This window comes from Panthera leo, chromosome F2 (genome assembly GCF_018350215.1).
Source record: "Panthera leo isolate Ple1 chromosome F2, P.leo_Ple1_pat1.1, whole genome shotgun sequence".
Taxonomy (NCBI): domain Eukaryota; kingdom Metazoa; phylum Chordata; class Mammalia; order Carnivora; family Felidae; genus Panthera; species Panthera leo.
In genome coordinates, this window is record NC_056695.1 from 71,826,119 (window position 1) to 71,848,151 (window position 22,033).

The 22,033-nt window shown below is 48.2% G+C and overlaps 1 protein-coding gene across 5 annotated transcripts in view; it reads right to left on the reverse strand.

Moving 5' to 3' along the window:
• Nucleotides 1-22,033, reverse strand: part of ASAP1 (ArfGAP with SH3 domain, ankyrin repeat and PH domain 1) — a 311,003-nt gene that overhangs the window by 23,960 nt on the left and 265,010 nt on the right. For all 5 annotated transcript variants that reach the window (XM_042923771.1, XM_042923770.1, XM_042923769.1 and 2 more), the window contains 9 exons: nucleotides 21,728-21,891; nucleotides 20,076-20,209; nucleotides 18,150-18,241; nucleotides 16,182-16,368; nucleotides 15,850-15,935; nucleotides 14,158-14,273; nucleotides 13,938-14,005; nucleotides 12,801-12,908; nucleotides 10,512-10,740 (listed from right to left, as the gene is read on the reverse strand). In XM_042923771.1, the coding sequence (XP_042779705.1) occupies nucleotides 10,512-10,740; nucleotides 12,801-12,908; nucleotides 13,938-14,005; nucleotides 14,158-14,273; nucleotides 15,850-15,935; nucleotides 16,182-16,368; nucleotides 18,150-18,241; nucleotides 20,076-20,209; nucleotides 21,728-21,891 (1,184 nt within the window). The remainder of the gene's footprint in view (nucleotides 1-10,511; nucleotides 10,741-12,800; nucleotides 12,909-13,937; nucleotides 14,006-14,157; nucleotides 14,274-15,849; nucleotides 15,936-16,181; nucleotides 16,369-18,149; nucleotides 18,242-20,075; nucleotides 20,210-21,727; nucleotides 21,892-22,033) is intronic.

Sequence of the window (22,033 nt, forward strand, 5' to 3'; positions counted from 1 at the left end):
ATCAACGGAGAAAGAACAAAGGATAGGCTAACCCTTCAGGGGGCCGCACGGCGAAACATGAAAATATTCACAGCATAGGATTTTTCTCTCTACAACTTTTTCTTTTAGTCAGAAAACTTGGCATAAAAAAAGTTCTTAATGACATTTATCAAGAAGGAAGGATCTAATGTAGAGAATTACTTGGGAAAATGAGAAATCCAAAAACTCTTTTTTCCTCCAATTCTGAACTGTTCTAGAAATCATAAACCACGTACTATATTGAAAGCTTGAAAAAGTTATATAAATTAGACACTGGTTTCTATAGACTTAAAAAAAAGACTCAACTTTCTCCAGAGGTGAAGACAGGATGGCAGTAAAAAAATTAATATTACATACACACACACACACAACCACTACGGTAAATCTTGACTTTTTGGACTAATGTTTTAAGGAAAAATGAGTTGTTTTTGAGAGATGTTATGGGATTAGTATTATGGTATTTTTTGTTTCTTCGCACTGAAGTGGCTGGTGTGTGCCAGGCACTGTGTGTTGCACACTTTGACAAACATCTCTTTACGGAGAATTACCAGGTTTATGGTTTAACTGTGTTCACAGACAACTATTTCTACAAGCATTAAAAAAGAAAAACAAAAAACAAAGAAAGGAAAGACATCAAAGAAAGCTAAGAACGACTGCCATACCAAATTTTTAACGAGGACAGTAGATACCTGGTGATCCAGAAAGGCTCCAAAAGAGCTTTTTACATTCTGTGTATTTTTTTTTTTTTTTTTTTTTTTTTTTTTACATTCTGTGTATTAAAAGAAAAGCTCAATTACTTCTGGCTTCCTTCTTTGGTAAAATAAGCCTCGATAGTTTCCGATGTCGATTCCTGGTCAGTACCAGCAATGACTTGCACCAGTGACTCTCAAAGACAGTCTCGCTTTGGAAGTCAGTACTGGCAATCCCAGTAAAATGGTCATCTGCTTGGGGCTCAGTCGGTCAAGCGTCTAACTCTTGGTTTTGGTTCAGGTCAGGATCTCGAGGTTCGGGAGTTTGAGCCCCGCATTGGGCTCCGTGCTGACAGCATGGAGCCTGCTTGGGATTCTGTGTCTCCCTCTCTCTCTGCCCCTTCCCTGCTCGTTCTCTCTCTCGCTCTATCAAAAATAAACTTTAAAAAAATTTAAAAAAAAATCTGCTTTAGGATAAAATGGCCCACGCTATACAATTTAGCCTCTCTGTCCTGCTGATGTGACATGTGACAGAAGCCCTGCTGTTCCTCCAAATTAGCACCCGAGTATGGCACCGGTCACTGCAGTTGTGGAAACTATTTTGTCAACAAAAAGTGACTGTTACTACAGCCTTCCATTTGTGTAAAGATTTGTAACTTCTCAAAATGTGTTCGTATTTGCTCTTGCCGTTGGTTTTTCACTGTTGCCCCCACTCCACAGTCAGGAAAGCAGGAGTGTGGCGTGTGGAAGGTTCCAGCACCATGAGGTGTGAGGCCGTGGAGTGCAGGTCTCTGGGCCTGGTGCAGTGCTCGCCCGCCTCACGCCGCTGTTCCCGAAAGCCAGGACTGCGCTTCGTGCGCTGCTCACGGGAGGAAAACAACACTGGTAACAACAGCAAGGGCTCCGTATTAGGAAGTGAACTTTCCTCTTGGAAATAAAGGGAGAATAGAGAATACACAATGAGGAAATTCTCTCTAGTACTTTTCTCTTTATCGCCACCTAGGGATTTTCTGCTGCAGTGCAGCTAAAAGTCATTCCATCAACTCCGAACCCTGAGAAACAAAAATTGCCAAAGACAAGGCACTAATGGGGCTCTGTCTCTGCAAAGTTGTGGGTGTACCTGATTTCAGGAGGCATCAGACCACAGAGTCGTCCTGTAACCACAAACCAAGCAAAATCCAGCCTCCTGAGCCAGCATTTCAGAGATGAAGGGATTAGTGTTCCACACAGGATTACATACTTCTGTCTTACTTTCTTTCAACTATAATCACTTATCTTTTGTTTATTTGTCTAGTGCCTGTCTCCCCCACCAGACTGTAATTCTATCCGGCCCAGGCTTTTTTTCTGGCTTGGTGTACAGTAAGTTGAATTTAGTTAATATAGTATTGGATATGTGGACGAATGAACTGCTACTTCTATCTTTTTAAGGCTGGTGATTTAAAAAAAATTTTTTTTAATGTTTATTTTTTTGAAAGAGAGACAGAGCGTAAGCGGGGGAGGGGCAGAGAGGGAGGGAGACACAGAATCCGAAGCAGGCTGCAGGCTCTGAGCTGTCACAGCACAGAGCCCGACGTGCGGCCCGAACTCATGAACCATGAGATCATGGCCTGAGCCGAAGTCAGCCGCTAAACTGACTGAGCCACTCAGGCGCCCCGAGGCTGGTGATTCTTAAGAAAGACAGAAGGGTTTCACTTGGAGTGACCAACCGAACACTAGAAATAGGAGGAAACGGCAGGGACATGTTAAGTTTGAAAAGAAATATTCAATACAGTAATCTAATTCCATGGCCAGAAAACACACACGCAGATACACCTGTTGTTTTGTAATAGAAGCTACAGAAAAGGGGGGAGGTGTCATAAAATCTGCTTGGCTGGTAGGGCATGGGTTCAAAAAAGGCTGAAGGGGCACCTGGGTGGCTCAGTTGGTTGAGCATCTGACACTTGATTTCAGCTCAGGTCACGATCTCACAGTTCTTGGGTTTGAGCCCCGTGTCAGGCTCTGCACTGACAGCACACAGGCCCCAGAAAAACAGACTTAAACTTTTTTTTTTTTTCATATTTTTAAGATTTAAAAAGCTCAGAAGACTTTTAAAATTAGCAACTAGTCTCTAAATGCTAAAGGGGATGTTTTATGCAAAATAATCTGAGTCCTGGTTTAGGAAGGAAGCAATTCTGGCAGGATAAAGAGAGCTAAAAGAAAACAAAATAGAATAAACACAGCATCGAACAAACACAAAAAAGGCTGAGAGGCAAGATTAACAGGTGTGGGGGACGCTTGGAGGTGACATGGACAGCTTGTTAGGGCCTGGGGAAGGAAGGAGAAAACACCCCAGTCGTCATTTGCCACTAATATCGGCTATCATGTCAAATTATCGTTTCTTTTTGCTTAAAAATATGGCTCTAAAAAGCTTCCAAAACTGCTATAAATAACCGTGAGGTTAGTGAAGTTATCGGAAGGTCTTTCTCAGAGGAGACAACTCACTCAGCTCTTTCTGAGAGTTTGCACGGCAGGGGCCCTGCTCCACAAGCCATGAGCCCTCTGGGCCTCTCTGTTCGGACGCTGTGCTGTGCCTTCAGCTCCAGTGGCGCCTGCTAGACTCCTGGGGGCTGCGCTGTCATGAGTACCTCAATGTCATCAGTTCGGGGAGGCCCTAAATGGGGTCTGTACCTCGGACGTGTGGCCGGCACACGGCCAGAGCTCAGGAAGCTCGCACGTGAGGTCCCTATCCATCTCGAAGCCGCTATGCTCACTCTGGGCAGTTTGCAAAGCCCTTGTTCTAGGTCGAGGGTCCCACCACTCACGCTCCCAAAAGCCTGCAGCTATTTCCTGAGACCCGCCCACGAACTGGTATTTCCTCTGTTCGCCAAAGCCCCCTAACGGGAAAATAGTACATCCACGGACTACAGAGACGGTTTAAATGAAACCTCACCAGACAGGACTCTTATCTTCAACAACAAGGAAAGGAATCCACTTAGCCTCTGAAAAGCCATTCATGTACACCTAAAATCTGTTTCTTAAAAAAAACCCATTCCTAAATTCACCGTCGGCATGCTTTTCAAAGCTCCTTCTACATTTCCTAAATTCTCTAGAGCTACCATTTCCTGAGTATTGTGTGTCTGACCTAACACTCAGGAGAGATTTATACACATTATCTAGAACTCGCCTTATAAAGTGGCAGAGACCAGGGGCACCTGGGTCGCTCAGTCGGTTAAGCGTCTGACTTCGGCTCAGGTCATGATCTCACGGTTCAGGCTCTCTGCTGTCAGCATGGAGCCTGGAGTCTGCTTCGGCTTGGGTCTCCTACTCTCTGCCCCTCCTCTGCTCTCTCTCAAAAATAAACATTAAAAAAAAAAAAAAAAAAAGTGGCAGAGACCCAAGGCTCAGAGAGTTTAGGAAAGTGGCCAGGCACAGCACACGAATCTGGCTGTGTGTGACTGGAGGCCGGGCACTCATCCTTGATGGTACCCTGCTCTCCTCCTGTGAACGACCCCACGTCCTCCCTGGCCAGAACCTTGGGCCGACTGTGTTCCCTCCTCACCTCTGCACCCCATCTGTGAAGGGTGTGCTCAAATGGAACCTCATCCAGAGCCTTCTCTAACCCCTCCCCTCTGCCCTGGGGCAACTGCTTCTACCTGTGACCTTCCACAAAGCTAAATGGCACTTAACATCTACGCTTCATTACAGCTCGATTTTCTCTTCTTTCTCAGGCTGGAAGGTCCCTCGGGGCAAGATTCATGCTGTCTTCATGTCTCTCAGTGCCTGGCCCATTCTGAACAGTCAATACAACTGTATGAAAATAATTCATGGCACAAGTTAGGAGGATGCTTTTTCATTGTCCTATGTGGACATTTGGTTTTTAGTAAAACAAGACATGTAGAGGTCTGCCATGCCGGAAGGCCAAATGCAAGCACAGCCTTGAAATTTCAAGTAAGAAAACAAGACCCAGAAGACAGCTTTAAAAATTGTCTTGACAATTTCTGAGAACGCTGTCTACAGAAGTATAAGGTACATGTTCTAAACATGCCATGCCAGACACAGTAAGTGCTAACAGCAGAAATTCTATCTACACAACTCTGCACAAGACAAATGCTTTTCACGGTATAGAGCTGAAAAGTTAACAGTTGTTACTTTCAAAAGTAGACAGGGGTGCCTGGCTGGCTCAGTTGGCGGAGCATGTGACTCTTAATCTTGGGGCTGTGAGTTCGAGTTCCACGTTGGGTATCACTACTTAAAAATGAATAAAATCTTAAAAAAAAAAAAGATGGAGACACATGTATTTATATCAAGAAGGACCCTGTGTGCGTAAGGAGGGCACTATTATCCTCACACTCAAATGGGGAAACAGAGGCACGGCAAGGTGCAGGGGAGTATGCGGGGAGGCCGCGCAGTCAGCGACAGGGCTGGGCGGGACCCCGGCACAGCAGTACAAGTCAGCCATGATACTGCGCTACATACAACACGGCATTAGCTATTCTCCATCCTTCAATCTCCTTCCAGAACACCAATAAAAACAGGATAGTACCTGGATTCAAGGGCCTGAGGGTGGTTCTTTAACAATTACTCGTACATCTCCTTACGTAAGAAGCACAACAACAAAGATTCCCTCTGCTTCCCTTTTCACACCTGGCGGTCAGGTGACTTTAGTCAGTGAGCCTGTGCCAGTGGCCACTGCTGAGGGCAAAAAATCCCGGACACGCTCGTGGCCTGCAACGTGGCCAGTGGCAGGGGATAGACAGATGTGCCACGCTTTCAACAGGATCAGGGGAGACTGATAAAATAGGCCAAAAAATTAAAAAAATCCAACATGGATGAAGCATGACAGCCCGTGGAAAGGTTCAATATGGAGCCACTCAAATGGTTATCTTCCCATGAGATTAAAAAAAAAACCAAAAACCACCGAGGAAACTGTAAAGTCATCAATATATGAATAATGCTGCTACTAGGAAAATAATTCCTAGGCAAGCTGGAGTCACCGTGTAATGTGCTTTGATGACAACAGGCCACCTTCACGTCCTGAGGACACCTCCTCTCTGCCCTGATTATTGCTCCAGACCTCAAATGAAAAGTCGCAGGAATGTGGTCTAAGACACTCACACACCATGTTGGGGCCTAATGCCCCATGTGTTCTGTAGACCTTCAGCAAGTCAACCACACACGCCCGAGATATCTGATGTCATGTTAGACAGAGGCCTGTCCCCTCCTGACTCTGGCCACACATTTCTGGGACAGCTTTTCACTGATCCTGCTGTTTATTCGCTCAAAAGTACTGACTCAGCACACCTGCTCCGTGCCAGGGGCAAGGACAGCTCACTCGCAGCCCCTGTGTTGCAGCACAGCGACTGAAGACTTCCCTGGCCCTCCTCCTCCGACGCGGCACAGGCCACATCTCACGGCCTTCTCTCCCTTCTTCGCTGTATTCCCAGGGCCCAGAACACGTGTTGAACCGAACGCATGCAGGACGATCAAAAGCATCCCGGTCCGACGGGCACCTGCTATGCGCTCGTCATTATGAACGTTATTTCGTGTCTCCAAGCAGTGAGCCAACGAGGCAGGCACCCAATTCTGTTTCTCACGTGAAGAATCTGGAGCCCAGCAAGATCAGCTAAATATTAAAAAGAGCCCAGGGCTGGGAGAGGATTACATGTTCGAGGAAGGGGCCCTGTCTCTTGGGTGGGCCAAGGGAAAGAGGCTTCTTGGACGAGGAGGAAGTGAGGTTTGCCCGCCAGGGGCTCACGGCTGCCCAGGCCCCCGCAGTGCGGCTCTACAGGCTGATGTGCCTTAGAGAGTGCGTGACTCTCGAGCTCTGCTCTGGGATTCGCGAGGGTGCTGAGTGTCCTCACCTGAGCTGACGGCAGAGGGGGCACCTGGCCCACCACTCTGACGTGAGCACCCAGGAGCGAGTGCCCACCGGGACCCTCGGCCTGCCAGCCCCATGCTCCGTGTTGTGCTGGCCGCCTGCTGGGTCCGTGCGTCAGTGCAATGGCACGAAGTCGTACAGGTGTTCACCCGACATTCACAGGGGCTACGGAATGCCGGGTTCTAGGGTCCCGACTCCGCGAGCAGACGGGAGAAAGCCGTGATTAACATTAGTGGTGCGTGGTTCTCAAACTTTGGAAAGTTAGTTCTTTTAAGTAATTCAAACAAGCCTCCTGAGGTCAGATGTAGCATTCACTGATCATCTACTTGACAAAGCCTCTCCTTGAGCACAAGGCACCTGCACTGTACCAGGTTCGCGTCAGAGCACCTGCTCACTTATGCGACTTGGGTGACGTCACCCTGGCTTCCTTCTCCCCAGAGGAGCCTTTTTGGAGCCGAGGAGCTGGGGTGGCTGTGGTGTGAGCAGCAGTGTCCTCGCGGGGCACTCACTCTGTGCCAGACGCTCGGCTAGATGCTTCCCATACCTCTCATTAACCTGCATAACGCCTCGCGTCAGCTCCGGTTTGTGTCCCTGTTACGTAAAAGATGTGGAACTGTACGATGCAAGAAAACCGCGGTTCTACAGCTTAAAACCACTTAGAAACAGAGTTAAATCCAACCAACCAACCAACCAACCAACCAACCAACCAACCAAGCACAAGCACGGCACCATGCTGCTCACCACGTCCTCTGTGCCCGAGAGAGGTCTGTGGTCACGGCCGGATAGTCCCAGGGGCGCCTCTCATGGGACTTCACAGCTTTGTCTTTTACCAAATGCTTTCCCTACACACTGTCTCACTGGATTCTCAGGGCAAGTCCGCGAGAAACGCAAGGCAGTGACTGACGGCCTGCCTCAGTGTGGAAAAGAAGACACTAGAAGGTCTGGTTTGGTGAGGCTTAAGGCCCATTTTTTACTTTCTATCCTCTAACAGCCACTGTGTGGATCTCAGATCAGCTCCTCACCCTTCCCAGGGCTCAGTTTTCTCAGCTGTACGATGGGCTGCGGACTGCAATCACCTTTCAGCTCCCTCCGGCTCTCAGAAATCCAGGTTCTAGGACATTAATTTTAGGTGAAAGATGAAAGACCTAACTTTGGCAAGCTGGAAGAATTTCCAGTCTTAATAGACCTAACCGTAAAGTGGGGGGCAGGTGTGGATCACGAGGTAGTGCCTTCTGCATAAATCAATTTTTGCAGCTTTGACTTAAACTTGCTGGGCTTCACAGGTCTGAAGAGGTTAGGCAGCAAAATGTGTCTGTCTAAAGCTTAAGAGTGGCGACTTTGGGGTTCTGAACTGCTGAGCCTTCCCACTCCAACTGCAGCCCTGCTCGAGCACAAGGAGACTTTGCTGGACGGCAACTGAGGTCACACTGCCTCGCGTTCTGATGAGGCAGCTGCAGATTCTGGAAAATATTCCTGCGCGGACTCAGAATAACTCTCTCTCCTCTTCCCCTCTGTACTCCTCTTATTAGCGGGGACTGGATCATGAGTGTCCACTAGGCCTCACCGGAAGCCTCCATCCACCAGAGCCCTAAATTCACGGTGTGGAAATGGCCGCTGCCACAAGCAGAGACATCGACATCACTTCCGTGGAAAATGAGCAACCAAACGACAGATTCAAGACATCCTTGTTTTCATGCAAATGGTTCTACCAATTCAACAGAATGAACTGAAAAAAAAAAAAAAATGTAAGGGCCATAAAACAGAGGAGAATTCTCTCTGCACAGAGCGTCAGCTGACCCTCAACAATGTCTTCTAAGATCTCCATTCTAAACATGGTCACTTTTCCAAATGTGGGGGCCCATGAGCCAGGCTGGCTACACAGCTCCCCTGCGTAAAGTCCAGGGGAGCCCCTGCTGCCTGGCTCTCTCTGCATCCGACGTCCCACTATGAGCAGCCTGGAGGAACACTCAGGTTCCAGCAGAGAGGGATTTCTGCTCTCAGTGTTGGGAGTTCTGGGGCGGGGCCGTGAGGGAAGTGTAGCCGGTCCGGAGCTGACCATGGTGGCTACGGCCAAGTCTCCGAGCCCTTGTTTTACCAGCTGGATCACTTAACACATTTGGTCTTTGTCTTCCGGGCCTTTGGTAAAGAGCTAGATAGAATTTATTCCAGGCAGGAGACAGATGCTTGGCGTCAAGTCAGATAGTGTTATTTTGTGGGTTTCTGTGTCCCCTTGAGATGAGATTACAGGAAGGGGTGAAGGGAGGTGAGGTGGTCTCTTGGCCCCCAGGACTCTGGTGTCCTCTCCTTTAGACTTTTTTCAAGATTCTCCATTACTTGGAGGTTCCCTCAACAGGTGCGGGCCCGTCCTATCTATCTAGATAGGTCAACACTACCTCATGGGTAACCACAATCAGGGATATGAACACGTTCGGAGTAATTTCTCTGACTATTTTAGAATGGTCTGGAGGTTTTTCGTGGTCTTCTTTGGGTACAGAAATCTTAGGAGATTGCTACTCTGATGGGGAAATCTCATTACCCAGAGGTGGGCAGCAGCATAGTACTCTCACAGCGCAGAACAGATCCGCACTTGAGATGTCAGTGTGTCAATATGGATTCCGATGCCTTATGTATATGCCTTCTGGTACAACGTATGGAATGGCAAAAGAGACACTGACGGGTTAAACCACCGGCTCATGCATGCTGTTACTCTTACGTTATGATCACTAGTTATCGTTGATGAGTCCTGTTCATGCCAAAACCTTATTTTAACTTTTCTCCCTTAGTTTATGATCTATGAGGCCATTTGGGGTCTAAGAACACAGCTCCCATTTATAACACTATTTCAATGGAGAATGAGCTCTGAAAAAATGCTGTTCTGAATAAAGCTCACATTTCGCAGAAAATAGCCCCAGTGTGATTCAAAGAGGCATGGCATTGTGTACAGAGAGGCCCTTTGGAACCTGTGTTAGCATGAGCTGAGCACACTGGGAGAATCCTGCCCTTGGATTTACTGGCTGAGACCAAACCCAAAGCTATACTCTAGCGCTCAATTTGTCCCCGGCTGGGGTGACCCTTTAATGTTGCCATTTCTGTGTCTCAGTGTGTCCTTGCACAGGTGGGAACGCACGGACATTCAGAGCAGAGCACTCTCCGTGGATTCAACGTACAGGACATGTGCTTTGTTGCTACGGAGCAGGGCAGTGGACCCTTAGCCCTCGGTGCTAGCCCGGTGGAGACATCTGACAACGCTCTCTCCGCAGCAACCCTCTTCCGGGTAAGATTCGTCCCAGGTAGGGTCTCGTGGAAGAACAATCCTCATCAGAAATCACAGGAGTGTGGGCTCAGGTCATATAGGACCCGGGCGAGAATCACAGATATCTGAGAATGGGAGGCCCATTACCCCACATCTCTGCACCACAGTCCCCTTGTCTGCCGGAAGCCAGCAACCGTAGCACCCACCTCATTTTTGTGAGCACAGAACGAGATGGGCTTCGTAACTACCAACATCTTCAGAAGAGAGACATCTTAGTGCAGAGAAAAGTAACTGTTCAGAGAAGAACTGCAATCCCACCCCACAGCAGACAGGAAAGGGCCCAGGTTTTGGTGCCAGGTGGGCCTTGGACTGAATCTCCACTCTACTACTTACCGGCTGTGTGACCTTGGGCAAGCCACTCTCCCTCTGCAAGCCTCAGTTTCCTCATCTCTAAAACGGGCACAAGAGCACATACCCCACAGGACTGTTGTGAGACGAGTACAGCACAACACACGAGGCGTGCCCACAACACTATTTTACTGTTGGTGCTTATAGCAAATGGCAAGGTCCCTATTTCGAGCTGTCCTTGACGTCACGTTCCATATTCTGCCACACAGATGCACCCTGCGATTTTTACCTCGAGGCTGCACCAGCTTTGAGGATGGAGTCACAAAGCCCTTCTCAAAGTCCGTACCTTTCCCGGCGTTTCGTGGAGGCAGCGGGGGTGCCTCTGTGGTTGGTGACGTGGGCGAGTCTGTGCTTGCAGAGGGGAAGATCTGGTTGGTGAAGGCGCTGTAAGAGAGCCGCTGCTTGTCCCTCGGGGTGCTGAACCCCGGCAGTGACAGCTTGTCCTGGGGGGAGATGCTGGAGGAGTGGCAGAAGCTCTGAGGCCTCGGCGAGCGCTCTTTCTTGATGGGGCTCGGCTGCGGAGGACAGAACAGCGCAGTGGGCAAGGACTCACCGAGCACGACACTCCAGGCTCCGCTGTGCCTGGTGCACAGGTGCACAGGTTCCTGTGCCTCTCTGTGTGCTCCGAGGTCAGCCGCCACCCAGCAACAAGAGAAGGATGCAGACCTCGCACCCCTGATTCCCCGCTCACCATTAGCAGGGTCACATCAGGGAGGCACTGGTTAGCGACCGCAAGCGTTCAGAAGCCTAAGGTCACAGTCGGACGCAACCTTTAATGAACAGATGCCTGCCTGTGCAGGTTACTTTTGCCAGCACGGCACTGCTTCCCACCTGAGTGTTGTCTCTACACCATGTTCCTTCCCCGGTCAACCCTCTCAAGTCGAAGTCCTCCGTGCTTGCCTCCCTGTTCATTTTACGTCCCCTCAGAAAGCAGCCTCCACGCCGTGGCCCGGAGTGACGCCTGATATTGACGATTCAGACCTGTGGGTCCAAGCCCGGCCTCTCCGATTCAAAACTGTCTTCGGTCGCCTATAAGGGTGTCCCCTGTGTTTGCACTCCTGGTGACAGCAGTGGCATCCATGCAACTTCCCAAGGCAGAAGCCTCAAGGTTACCCAGAGCCACCAGGACCCGGGTGGAGAGCTCAGAAGTGCCCTATGCCGGGTGCAGGCGCCCACCAGCCCCCAAGGACACAGGCCTCCTGAAGAGCCCTCGAGTCCACGTTGCAGCTGCTTTCAGCTCCAGCCTATTTCCCACACCGCGGCCAGGGCCGGTGGGGAAGCTGGCTCCTCTGACAGGTAATCTCTGTGGATAAGGCCCAAAGGCCAAATGTGGCCCGTGATGTGCTTCCTGACCTGGGCCACGCGACCCCTCTCCCCCCAAACCTACTCCAAGGCACCTTACACACTGGGCTTCCGACCCTTCCCCAGACTTCCAGCTCTACCAGGACCCCTTGGCCTTTGCACATGCTGCTCTCCCTCCCTGGAAAGATGTGTTCCTCCCCACTTCTTTGCTTGGCAAGCTCCTCCCTACTCTCAGAAACCCATCTCCAGTGCTTCTTCCTTGGTAGGGTCTTCACCGCTTGCCAAGCTGAGGCGGTTGCTATGTCCTCTGAACACATCTCAGGGATTTCCCCCAAGCTCTCATTGTAACGGTCATCCGTTACAATTTATCTCTCCTCAAAGTGAAGAATGTCTTTAGGACACCTTTGTATGACCACTCCTTAAATGCTGCCCAGGAAAGAGGAAATGCTCAATACAGAGCTGATGAAAGCTGCATGAACGAACCTTCAGAGGCAGCTAGGATCTCGGAGAGTCAGAACCGGGTGTAGTCCCGAGACGGTGTGTACAAGCTTGGAGACCTTAGGCGGCAAAATCTCCGGGTCAGTTCTCCCTTCTGTAGAATGGGGGCCATAACAATGCTGTAGTGGGCTTTTGGTAACAACGACGTGAGGTAGCACAGGCAATGTGCTTCCCACGGCCTAGTTCATACTTAAGTCCTCAATACGTAACACCTTTTTATGTACTAATTAGCTGTTTTGATGGCTAATTTTATGTGTCCACTTGGCTGGGCTATGGTACCCAGGTGTCTGGTTGAACACCAGTCTAGATGCTGCAGCGAAGGGATTTTCTTTAGATGAGATTAACATTTAAATTACAGTTTGAGTAAAAGGGACTACCCTCCATAATGTGGTGGGCCTCATCCAGTAAGTTGAAGGGCTATTGGGAAGAGATGGGGACATCTGCCCTTAAGACCACACCATCGAATCCTGCTGGAATCTCCGGCCTGCCGGCCTGCCCTATACATTGTGAACTAGCCGGCTCCCACAATCATGTGAGTCAATTCCTAAAAATAAATTCCATTCTCTCTCCCTCTCCCTTCAACCACATCCTACTGGGCCTGGTTTTTGAGGAGTCCTGACTGACACAGTTGTGGCACCCAGCAAGGATCGGAAAGTAAGCAAAGACGCTGGCCTCAGGTCACAAGACCAGACAGTCTCGGGAAGGGGTCTCGCCCGTGTGGTGCAGAAAACCTGGGAGCGGCAGCAGGGATCCGGGTGGCATTGCTGGCACTCACTTTGTCATCCAGGTCGTCGTCACTCTCATCCATCTCCTCCTGACGCAGGTTCCACTCATATTCCACGTGGACGTGTGGGTTGAACTTCCCAGATTTAGCCTGGGACAGCTGAAAGTAACAGCAGGTGTAACCACGGGAACGTAAAGGTTAAACATCCCGTTGTGACGTGACCAGGGAGCAAATCCCACCTTATTCCTGTCTTCAAATTAATCACCAGTCGCTGCTTAAACGGGCAAAACTCTGACTTTACAGGCTGGGCTACTGTGGGACGGCCTAAGAGGAGTTGCCAAGGATTATAGGCAGAGCCTTTCTTATTTTGATAACGGAACTTCTCTCTGAAATTAAAAGCTTTCTCAAATATTATAATGAGCCTCACGAGCGCAAATTCCTGGCTGGAAGGCAACATCAGAGTTAGTGAAGTGTGAGGCAGGCCTTTCATGTCAGACATCCTGGTTCAATCGTGGCCTACTTTTCTTATCTGTAAAATGGGGGCAGGGAGAGCTATAGTCTCCTCCAAGGTTTCTCACGAGAATACAAACACAGAGCGGCTGGCCTGGAGTCCACACGTGGCAGAAAGCACGGGGATGGAACTTACCCTTCCTGTGTCGTCCTTCCCCGTGGGCAAGAGAATCACCCTACGTTAAGGCCCAGGGGAAGGAGCAAAAACCACCGGGATCAGAAAGGGTGGGGCCTGTGGGGCAAGCCATGCATTTCACCTTTTGAAAACCATTATACGCTGAACTTTACTTGCCCAATTTTTGGAATTCTTTGGCTGCTGAGGAATTCTTTACTACTGAGCTGCGGACAACACCTAACGGGTCTGGCATATAAAAAGCGGGACCTCAAGCCACAAGCCTGTCTGGTAACAATACCTCTCAAATGCCTTTTAGCTCCTGGGTCCCTAATTGCACTGAAAAGACAGATGGGGGTGACAAATTTATCATTTGACCGCTTTTTGAAATGTAGCCATAGTGCTCGTCTGAATGTCTTCAGCCAATGTTCACAAAGACGATCTATTTCGTCCCCAGGCTCTGAGAATGACACTTCCAGGCGGCTGCTGTCTGATGGACACCGCCCCCCCCGCCCCCGCCCCCCACCCCCAACCCCTCCCCCAGCCCCCAGCTCCGTTCGGCTTACCAGATCTTCACACTGGGTGGCTTTCAACCTCTTTGCTATGTCCAGGGCAGTCTCCCCAGCCTGGTTCACTGAAACGGGGGGCAAAGGCACGTGCATAATTACCTAAGGTGTATCTTGAAGAGGCCACGGACAATAATCAAATTACAAGGTAACACGCGAGTCTCGGTTTAGCCGGCCGAACGCTGTGACTGGTTACGGAGACGCTTGGTCACACTCTTACCGACACTCACGGTGGGCTTGCTCCTCAGAAGAAGCTTCAAACACTCGGGTTTACCATACATACTGCAGTAGTGTAGAGCCGTGTTGCCCAGGGCTGTCTGCTTATCCAGGTTCCCACTGAAAAATGAAGTATTATCGGGAAAAAGTCTAATTTCAAATATAATTTAAATGCGACATAAATAATAGCATTTGAAGCCACAGATTAACCACTTCTCTCGGTGCTAACAACCGAGTCAAGTTGGAGATCTACTCGTAAGCCCAGGAAACACTACGATGTCGCTACCATCACGCCCACATGTCTAAGCCACATGACAGGAACAGCCAGCGTGTCTTCAGTGCCTCCTGTGGGACAGGTGCTGCCTCTCAGCTTTTCCGCACCTTCTTCCTTCACTAACTCTCCACGACCACCCAGCGGGGCGGGCCATCACCACCTTGGTTTCACAGATGAAAACGCTGGGGCACAGACAGGATGAAGAGCTTGCTCTCAAGACTGTCGAGGCACGGGGGTGACAAGCAGGGATCTGAAAAAAGGCAGTCTGTCCCAGAGCCAAGGCTCTTAAAGACTACACCGTCCTACATTTGAGGAAGAGGTGTGGGCATTTACATACACAACGGGGCTCGTGTCCAGGCATCATTCTTCATATGTGAGTTCAAATCCCCTTGCTATTTTGACCACTCGCCTCTGGACGAGCTCAGTTCCTCCTCGTATCCTGTGGCTTACAGAACCACCCACTAAAGACTACAGCAAGTCCAAACTGCCTGTGTCCAATATTATACTCCCATGAGCATGTCCCAAATGTGAATTAGCTATTGAGTCAGATACACACGTGGTAGCATTTAAAAAAACATTTTTTTTTTTTACATTTATTTATTTTTGAGAGACAGAGTGAGATGGTGTGCAAGTTGGGGAGGGGCAGAGAGAGAAGGAGACACAGAATCCAAAGCAGGCTCCGGGCTCTGAGCAAGCTGTCTGCACAGAGCCCGACATGGGGATCAAACCCACGAACTGTGAGATCATAACCTGAGCTGAAGTTGGATGCTCAACTGACTGAGCCACCCAGGCACCCCTGTAGCACTTTTTTTTAAATGTTTATTTATTGAGAGAGAGAGAGAGAGAGCGAGCGAATGAGTGGGGGAAGGGCAGAAGTAGAGAGAGAATTCTAAGCAGGCCCCGTGCTGTCAACGCAGAGCCTAACATGGGGCTTGGTCCCATGAACAGTGAGATCATGACCTGAGCCGAGATGAAGAGTTGGATACTTAACCAATTCAGCCAAACAGGTGCCCCCCCACACTGTAGTTTTTTAATGAACTTATGAACAACGAAACTCACAGATCCTGTTGACCTGTGTTGTTAAGTCTTCCCTCTTTCAACCTTTCCTCATGCAGCAGGTTTTGGACAGAGACAGGATTTTACATCTTTCTAGGCCGAGGGTTGGCAAACTATAGCCTACTGTTGGCCATATCTGGCCCTCCATTTGTTTTTATAAATAAAGCTTTATTGGGACATGGCCATGCTCACTCATTTACATATGGTCTATGACTGTTCTCACACTAGGGAGAGTTGAATAGCTGCGACAGAGACGTCATGGCCTGCAAAGCCTTTACTGAATGCTTGTCCATATCTGGTCTGGGCCACTGAGAAGACTGGTTGGTGTGAACGATAAGGCATATTCAGAGAAAACAGAAAGCATACCAGTTTTGCACAAGGAAGTCAACCAAATGGAGAGAGGTCTGGTCTGCAGTTCGGACTGCAAGATGTAGGGCCGTCTCCCCAAGCTCCTGAAAAGGACACGATGAGTGTAAGTAAGGTGATCGCATGTCCTACTTTGCCTACAGCAGCTTTGTTCACATCAGTCACCCTGAAGTAATTATTAATAGCGCCCCTTCCACTCTCAAATTGTCCTGGCTTAGACATGGTCACTCGATGTATCAGAATCTCACTCTGCAGGGTTATAATAAAAGGAGTTAGCTTTTAAAGTCATTTTCTACCTTCCCTTTCATCTTACGATTTTAGTGGAGCCTTACCTGTCCGTGTTCCAGCAGTGGTTCCATTAGCTCTACCCCCTCTGCATAGACTTGAATTAGTGCAAGTAAATCCCGAGATTTGATGGCCTCGAGCAATTCATTCAGTTTAGCTGATGAAGACGAACAGGCCTTCCTTGAAAACCTATGATCTACATACTTTGCAGTGATATATTCTTTCCGTACAGTCCTAAAGTAGAGCAAAGCAACATATAAACACTTTTTATTTTCTACGAGCTAAGAAAACTACATTTTTCTGAAAAACAGTTCTCTTTAAGTGAAATATACTCCCCAATACTCCTTTTTAGCATTTAAACCAACCAGGTTTCAGACCAACTTATCCCATTATCCCATCACAGAATGAAGAAACTGATATATAGTTACTAGTGTTTGTGCAGGCAATCTATAGTTACAAAATTCATGGGCACGAAGATCACAGTGGAGTTTTTTCCACCTCGACAACAGCTAGAGAAATCTGCTCTGTACTACTTAAAATCAGATACACCTAAGTGTACAAAGAAAACAGAAATTTTAAAAGAACAATTCTAAAAGACCAGTGAAGTTTCCAGAGCTTCAATGAAAAAATCGTACTCTTCTGACACAACTCCTTATGTGAACAGTTAAGAACACGGAGGCTCACTAAGGTCGTCCTTACGGTCACCCCCAGGCCAAGCCTGAGTGCCAGAATAAAGACCAATAAAGATGGCTTGTCTTTCCTGCAGGTGCAGTTGTGAACAGGAGACTGTCAGGGGTAACACACCTGAAGTCTGACTGGGCATGTGCATTTCCTTCTTGAGGACTCATCCTTTCTCCGCTTTTAAGGTCTGTCCCAAGCTCTGGGACTGGGCCCACCTCCCAGCTGCAGGGCTATCTGACCTAAGTGGCCCCATTTGCAGAAAGGGCGAATGGAAGTCTGCTCAGAGTAAAGGAGGGGAGAATCAGGCGAGCCAGCTAGGGTCCAGAGGATACTGTTTGACATCCTGGAACCAACCATACCTGAACTCACCCTGTGACTTTCCTAGTTACATGAGCCACTTAATAAAAAAAGCAGTAGATGGATTTTGGGTTCAAATCCTATTTCTATAGCACATCAGTCGCACGACCTGGGGGCAAACTACTAAATCTTCATGAGCTTTGCTTTTTTTTCACCTGAAAACGGGGAGAATAACTCATTGGCGTCTTTTGAATGAAAGAATGCACAGCACCTACAAGACGCTTTCTTCTTTCTGAGAGAGCTCCAACTCCCCGGACTTAAGAGTTCTTGCTCACAAAAAGCCTCTCCGTGTGTGGAGCCTGCTACCGCCCCATCTCACAGCCACAGCCATCACTGTTTAAAAGCGAGGTGGTGCCTCTTCCTTTCATTCTGGGTCGGCAGTGAAGGGGCGAGCTGGCTGACGGCAGACTTTGGTAGATTCTGCTTGGTAACCAAGATCTGACTTTCGTGGGTGTTCTTTACCCTCAGGTCAAAGTCCTTTCAAGATAAGACGGCTGTGGGGCGCCTGGGTGGCTCAGTCGGTTAAGCGTCCGACTTTGGCTCAGGTCATGATCTTGCGGTTTGTGAGTTCAAGCCCTGGGTCAGGATCTGCGCTGACAACTCAGAGCCTGGAGCCTACTTCGGATTCTGTGTCTCCCTCTCTCTCTGCCCCTCCCCCACTCATGCTCTGTCTCTCAAAAATAAATACGTGTTAATGTTTTCACAACAGGCCATGATTTGGAATGAACTGTCGACGTGAAGACACTTTCTCCACAGAGCGGCTGCAACTACCTAGGGGAAGGGGCCAGGGAACATAATCTGTGCACTCCAGCACTCCAGAAATGCACTCACTCCACAATACTTTTCTGTGCTCTGAGCTTTCCTCATAATGGGATTTCCTCTGGGGGAAAAAATACTATAACCTTTAAGACGATTCTCGGGAGGGCAGAAGAACAATTACAGAATAGTAAAGAACTCAGTCTATTAGAAGTACTTACATATCACTTGAAGGGGTGGGTTTTGGTGAGGGGCTGGGTAAATTTGCTTCCATAATATCATTAAAACTATTGTTTCCTACATTCTTGGCCAGCTGTAACATACAAAACACAATACAGTCACTCTTTATACTAGCTTAAAAGATTCCTATTATTACTTTTGAGATTTCTAAATACGTATCTTTTCCCTCACTGACTCAGAATACTAAACCATCCATCCATCTGGTCAGCAAATACTCAATGAGCACCTACTATGTGCAAGGTATGGAACTTTAGGGCACTGAAAATAAAGAGATGGATAAACCATGTTCCTTTCTGCAAGAGCCAAAAGACTAGAAGGGTCATTAATAAGAAAACCAGTAATTTTTACAAATACAACATGATAAATGCTAGAATAGAATAGGATATGGTCCTACACACACACACACACACACACACACACACACACACACACACACACACTGAGATTGGACAGCAGGTTCCACATACGAATCTAGGTTAAATGACAGCAATAGTTTTTCAAGCTCCATCACACCGTAATTTTAGGCTGAGCAGATTTATTCTTACTGGACAGAGAAGGATGTGGGATTCTCCTTTACATTTGGGATACACATCAGGATGCTGCAGGAAGCATTTTGCTTCTGGGCTCAAGACCGTTCCAGGAGAATTTGTCCTGAAGGTCTTTTGGTCATTTGGATAATTCGGGGAACAACGTATAGCTTAAGAAACATTCATGCTATCAGGTCTCTGGGGGGAAAATCTTGGGCTTATCACCTGGCAAGTATTTCAGACTTGGACTCTCCCTGTTTCTAGTTGTCAACTGGTTTAACTACCTTAAGTCAAGGCGGAAGTGACACCACCTCCACACTAAAGAAGAATGTGTCAAGTATTAGATCGGAGCCTTTCTTCTCTAATCCTGAAGTGAGTCAGGAAGCTGAGCATTAGTATGATACTTCCTCAATCAGGGGCTCACACAACACAGATGTACCACCATTGCTTAGCGGATGCTCAGAAAGCAAATGCTGCTGGTTGGGTGGCTAAGTGCCTTGACTTCTGGGTACTTTTCTCCAGACAAGGCTAGTGATAAGCTAGGCTTTCAGATTTTTGAGCCCCAGGCTCACTCAGGTTCTGCCCAAGAGCGTTCTGTACGAAGGGCCCTGGTTTGCTTCAAGCACCTTTACCCTTAGTAAAAAGACTCCCTCACAGTGCAGCCGTGTTCAAATCATGCAAGACAGGGCTTCTGACCAGAAGGCATTATGGGAGACCCCAAGCGGGCCTCCCTTCCTTTACTTGGTGTACTTACTGCAGGGACCGGCAGAGCCTGGACCCAATGAGGGCTCCTGATCTGGGTGACTCGTGACGGGAAGGACAGATTCATTCCACGTAATGAAGCTCAGCACCGTCCCTTCGCACCCTATTTCTCCTCACTAGCTGAACAAGTTCGGGGTTAAGGAGCGATGGGCTCTAGGGCTGTAGCTAACAGGCCACTCTCACTTCATGGGGACTTACACAAGCTTATAAGCAGTAAAAACAGAAAGACTCTTTAGTCTTTATTTTTATTCACACAGGCCACTGGGTAAAGTGATCATGTGAGTTTCACACCTAATTCCCTTTACTGCTCTTCTAGTGAGTGAATCATATAAAAACTAATTCTGAAAGAAGGCAGCTTTGAAAAAAGCCCATCCCAGAAAAAAAGAGTCAGTTTAGTTGAAGTAATTATAGAAATGCATGATTCACCAGTTCTTCAAAAAGGAAACAGAAACAGTCAACGTTACATACCACAAGATTTACATTTTAAATATCCACGCAAATTCACTAAATGCAGGAATTGGAATTCTCTGTACTCGGCAGAAACAAAAAAAACCTCCAAAGCCACGTATTAAATATATTTACGGCAATATATATTTCCAGGCACAGGTCACTACTTACCAAGAGTTCAGAAGTTCCTAATTTGTCTAGTTCCAAAGACTGAATGCGGGAAATATGAACCCCCATTTCCCTATGGATGCCGGAACATTCTATACAGGTCAAAATGCCCAAGTTTGTTGAAAGCCAGGTGGGTTCTGTGTGGAAAGAACATTTTGAAGACAATGAAACAAACATGATACCTACTTTTAGTGTGCCAACTACAAAGGAAGCTAGAGTAAGAGCAGTGAGACTTGTGAAGAGTTAAAAGGGAAAGATTTAAAGGGAAGAAACGGATGCTTGTGGTTTAGCCTAGGGGCTAACACAAAGCTTACCAGCCTGTCAGAGAGCAAAACGGCTAAGAGACATTCTAAAGAATTTTCTTTCAACCCTAAATTGAAAACAAAATTAAGTTCTTTATTCTCGTGAAAATGTGAGGAAGCCTTGTCCTGTGAGGCACACGAAACATCCTGGTGAGAGGCACTCCTGCACCACCCCGCGTCATCGTCGCCAGTGACGGACGCGGTTCCACAGGTGTGGTTAACCTCCCAGTTACGACCCATCCTCCTGGTAAGAAGACGACCGTAAATACTGAACGTCAGAGGCTGCTTTCACAGACCTCAGCTGTTCCTATGATCCCCAAGGGCCCCACAACAGGGGGAATATGGATTTCTATGTTACTAAAACTTACAGGGTTCGTGCTCTGTGGTAAGCTTCCTTCTGAGTGGTCAGTACCCGGGTACTTATGACTCCTCTGCCGTATCCTCGCACACACAGCATGAGTCACTATCACACATGCACATGAACACAGCAGAAACTGGGAGACTGGCCTCTGAGGTGCTCATGGCGTGTTGTGTAGAGAAGGCCATTTTCATATGGAAAACAATGACAAAGCGTATCATACGTGTTTGCAACCATGTTCTGATCCCTACTAGATGGGCGAGCCTGGGAGGTAGGTCACTAAACTTCTTGGAGTCCCCTCGTGTTCCCATCTGTAAGACGGTGATGATGCTAGTATGTTGCTCACAGAGCAGCTGTGAGCATTCAGCAAGAGAATATAAGCTAAAACACAACCAGCAGAGTCCTTACCACAATGTAAGCACTGAAGTCATGCCAGCTACCGTCAATACCTACAGAATATAAATGGCCCTTGAAAACGGAAGTTTGGAGGAAGGTGACACCCATGTGACACAGAGGTTGGGGAGGTTTCCCGGAGCGCAGAAAGGAAGGAAAGAAAGGTATAATGTGTCGGACGATTTCATTAAGTCCTCATAACAACTGAGGTTTTACTGTCCCATCTTGGGACGAGGAAACTGAAGATCAGAACAGTAAAGGCACTCGGCATGAGGATGTCCACACTGTTAAGTGGCAGGCTGGTGATTCAAAACCAGGATGATGGACTCCATGTCCGGTGCTCTCTCCATAGTTCCACAGTGCTCATTTAACCAGTAGCATTTGGGCAGGTGACCATTTGGGAAGAGCAGGTGGGAGTTTTCCAGGCTAAGCAAATGGCATGCATCAAAGCGGCTCAGAATTGGGACCGTTTAAGTTGGAAATACATGGTGGGCGTGTGTCTGTGCCCATAAGGAGACAAGGACTTAAATAACGAGCTTATTTTTATTCTACAGGGGGAGAAAGACTGTGTAACAAGCCGGCTCAAGTTTGGGGGCAAATACCTGACGAGCCACAATCGCAGCAGACGTCATTCCCGGGGAGCCGCTGGACGTCCTCAATGATGGCTTTCGTCAGGTCTTCCAGGCTGTTCTCTCCCGTGCTCTGCTCTCCACGGAAGGCCATGGTCAGGGCCTCTTCTTTGCTATTTGTCAATACGGAGATCCATCTGTTGTCGAAAGAAAGAGGAAGGAGACTTAAGAGCGTGGCCGCTGTCTCCTCCTTCCACTGGAAAAAATTTATTTCCGTCAAGAGCTTCCAAAAGAGAATCCGCCCACCCCCCACAGCAATACAGTGAGGAAAAATGAAAG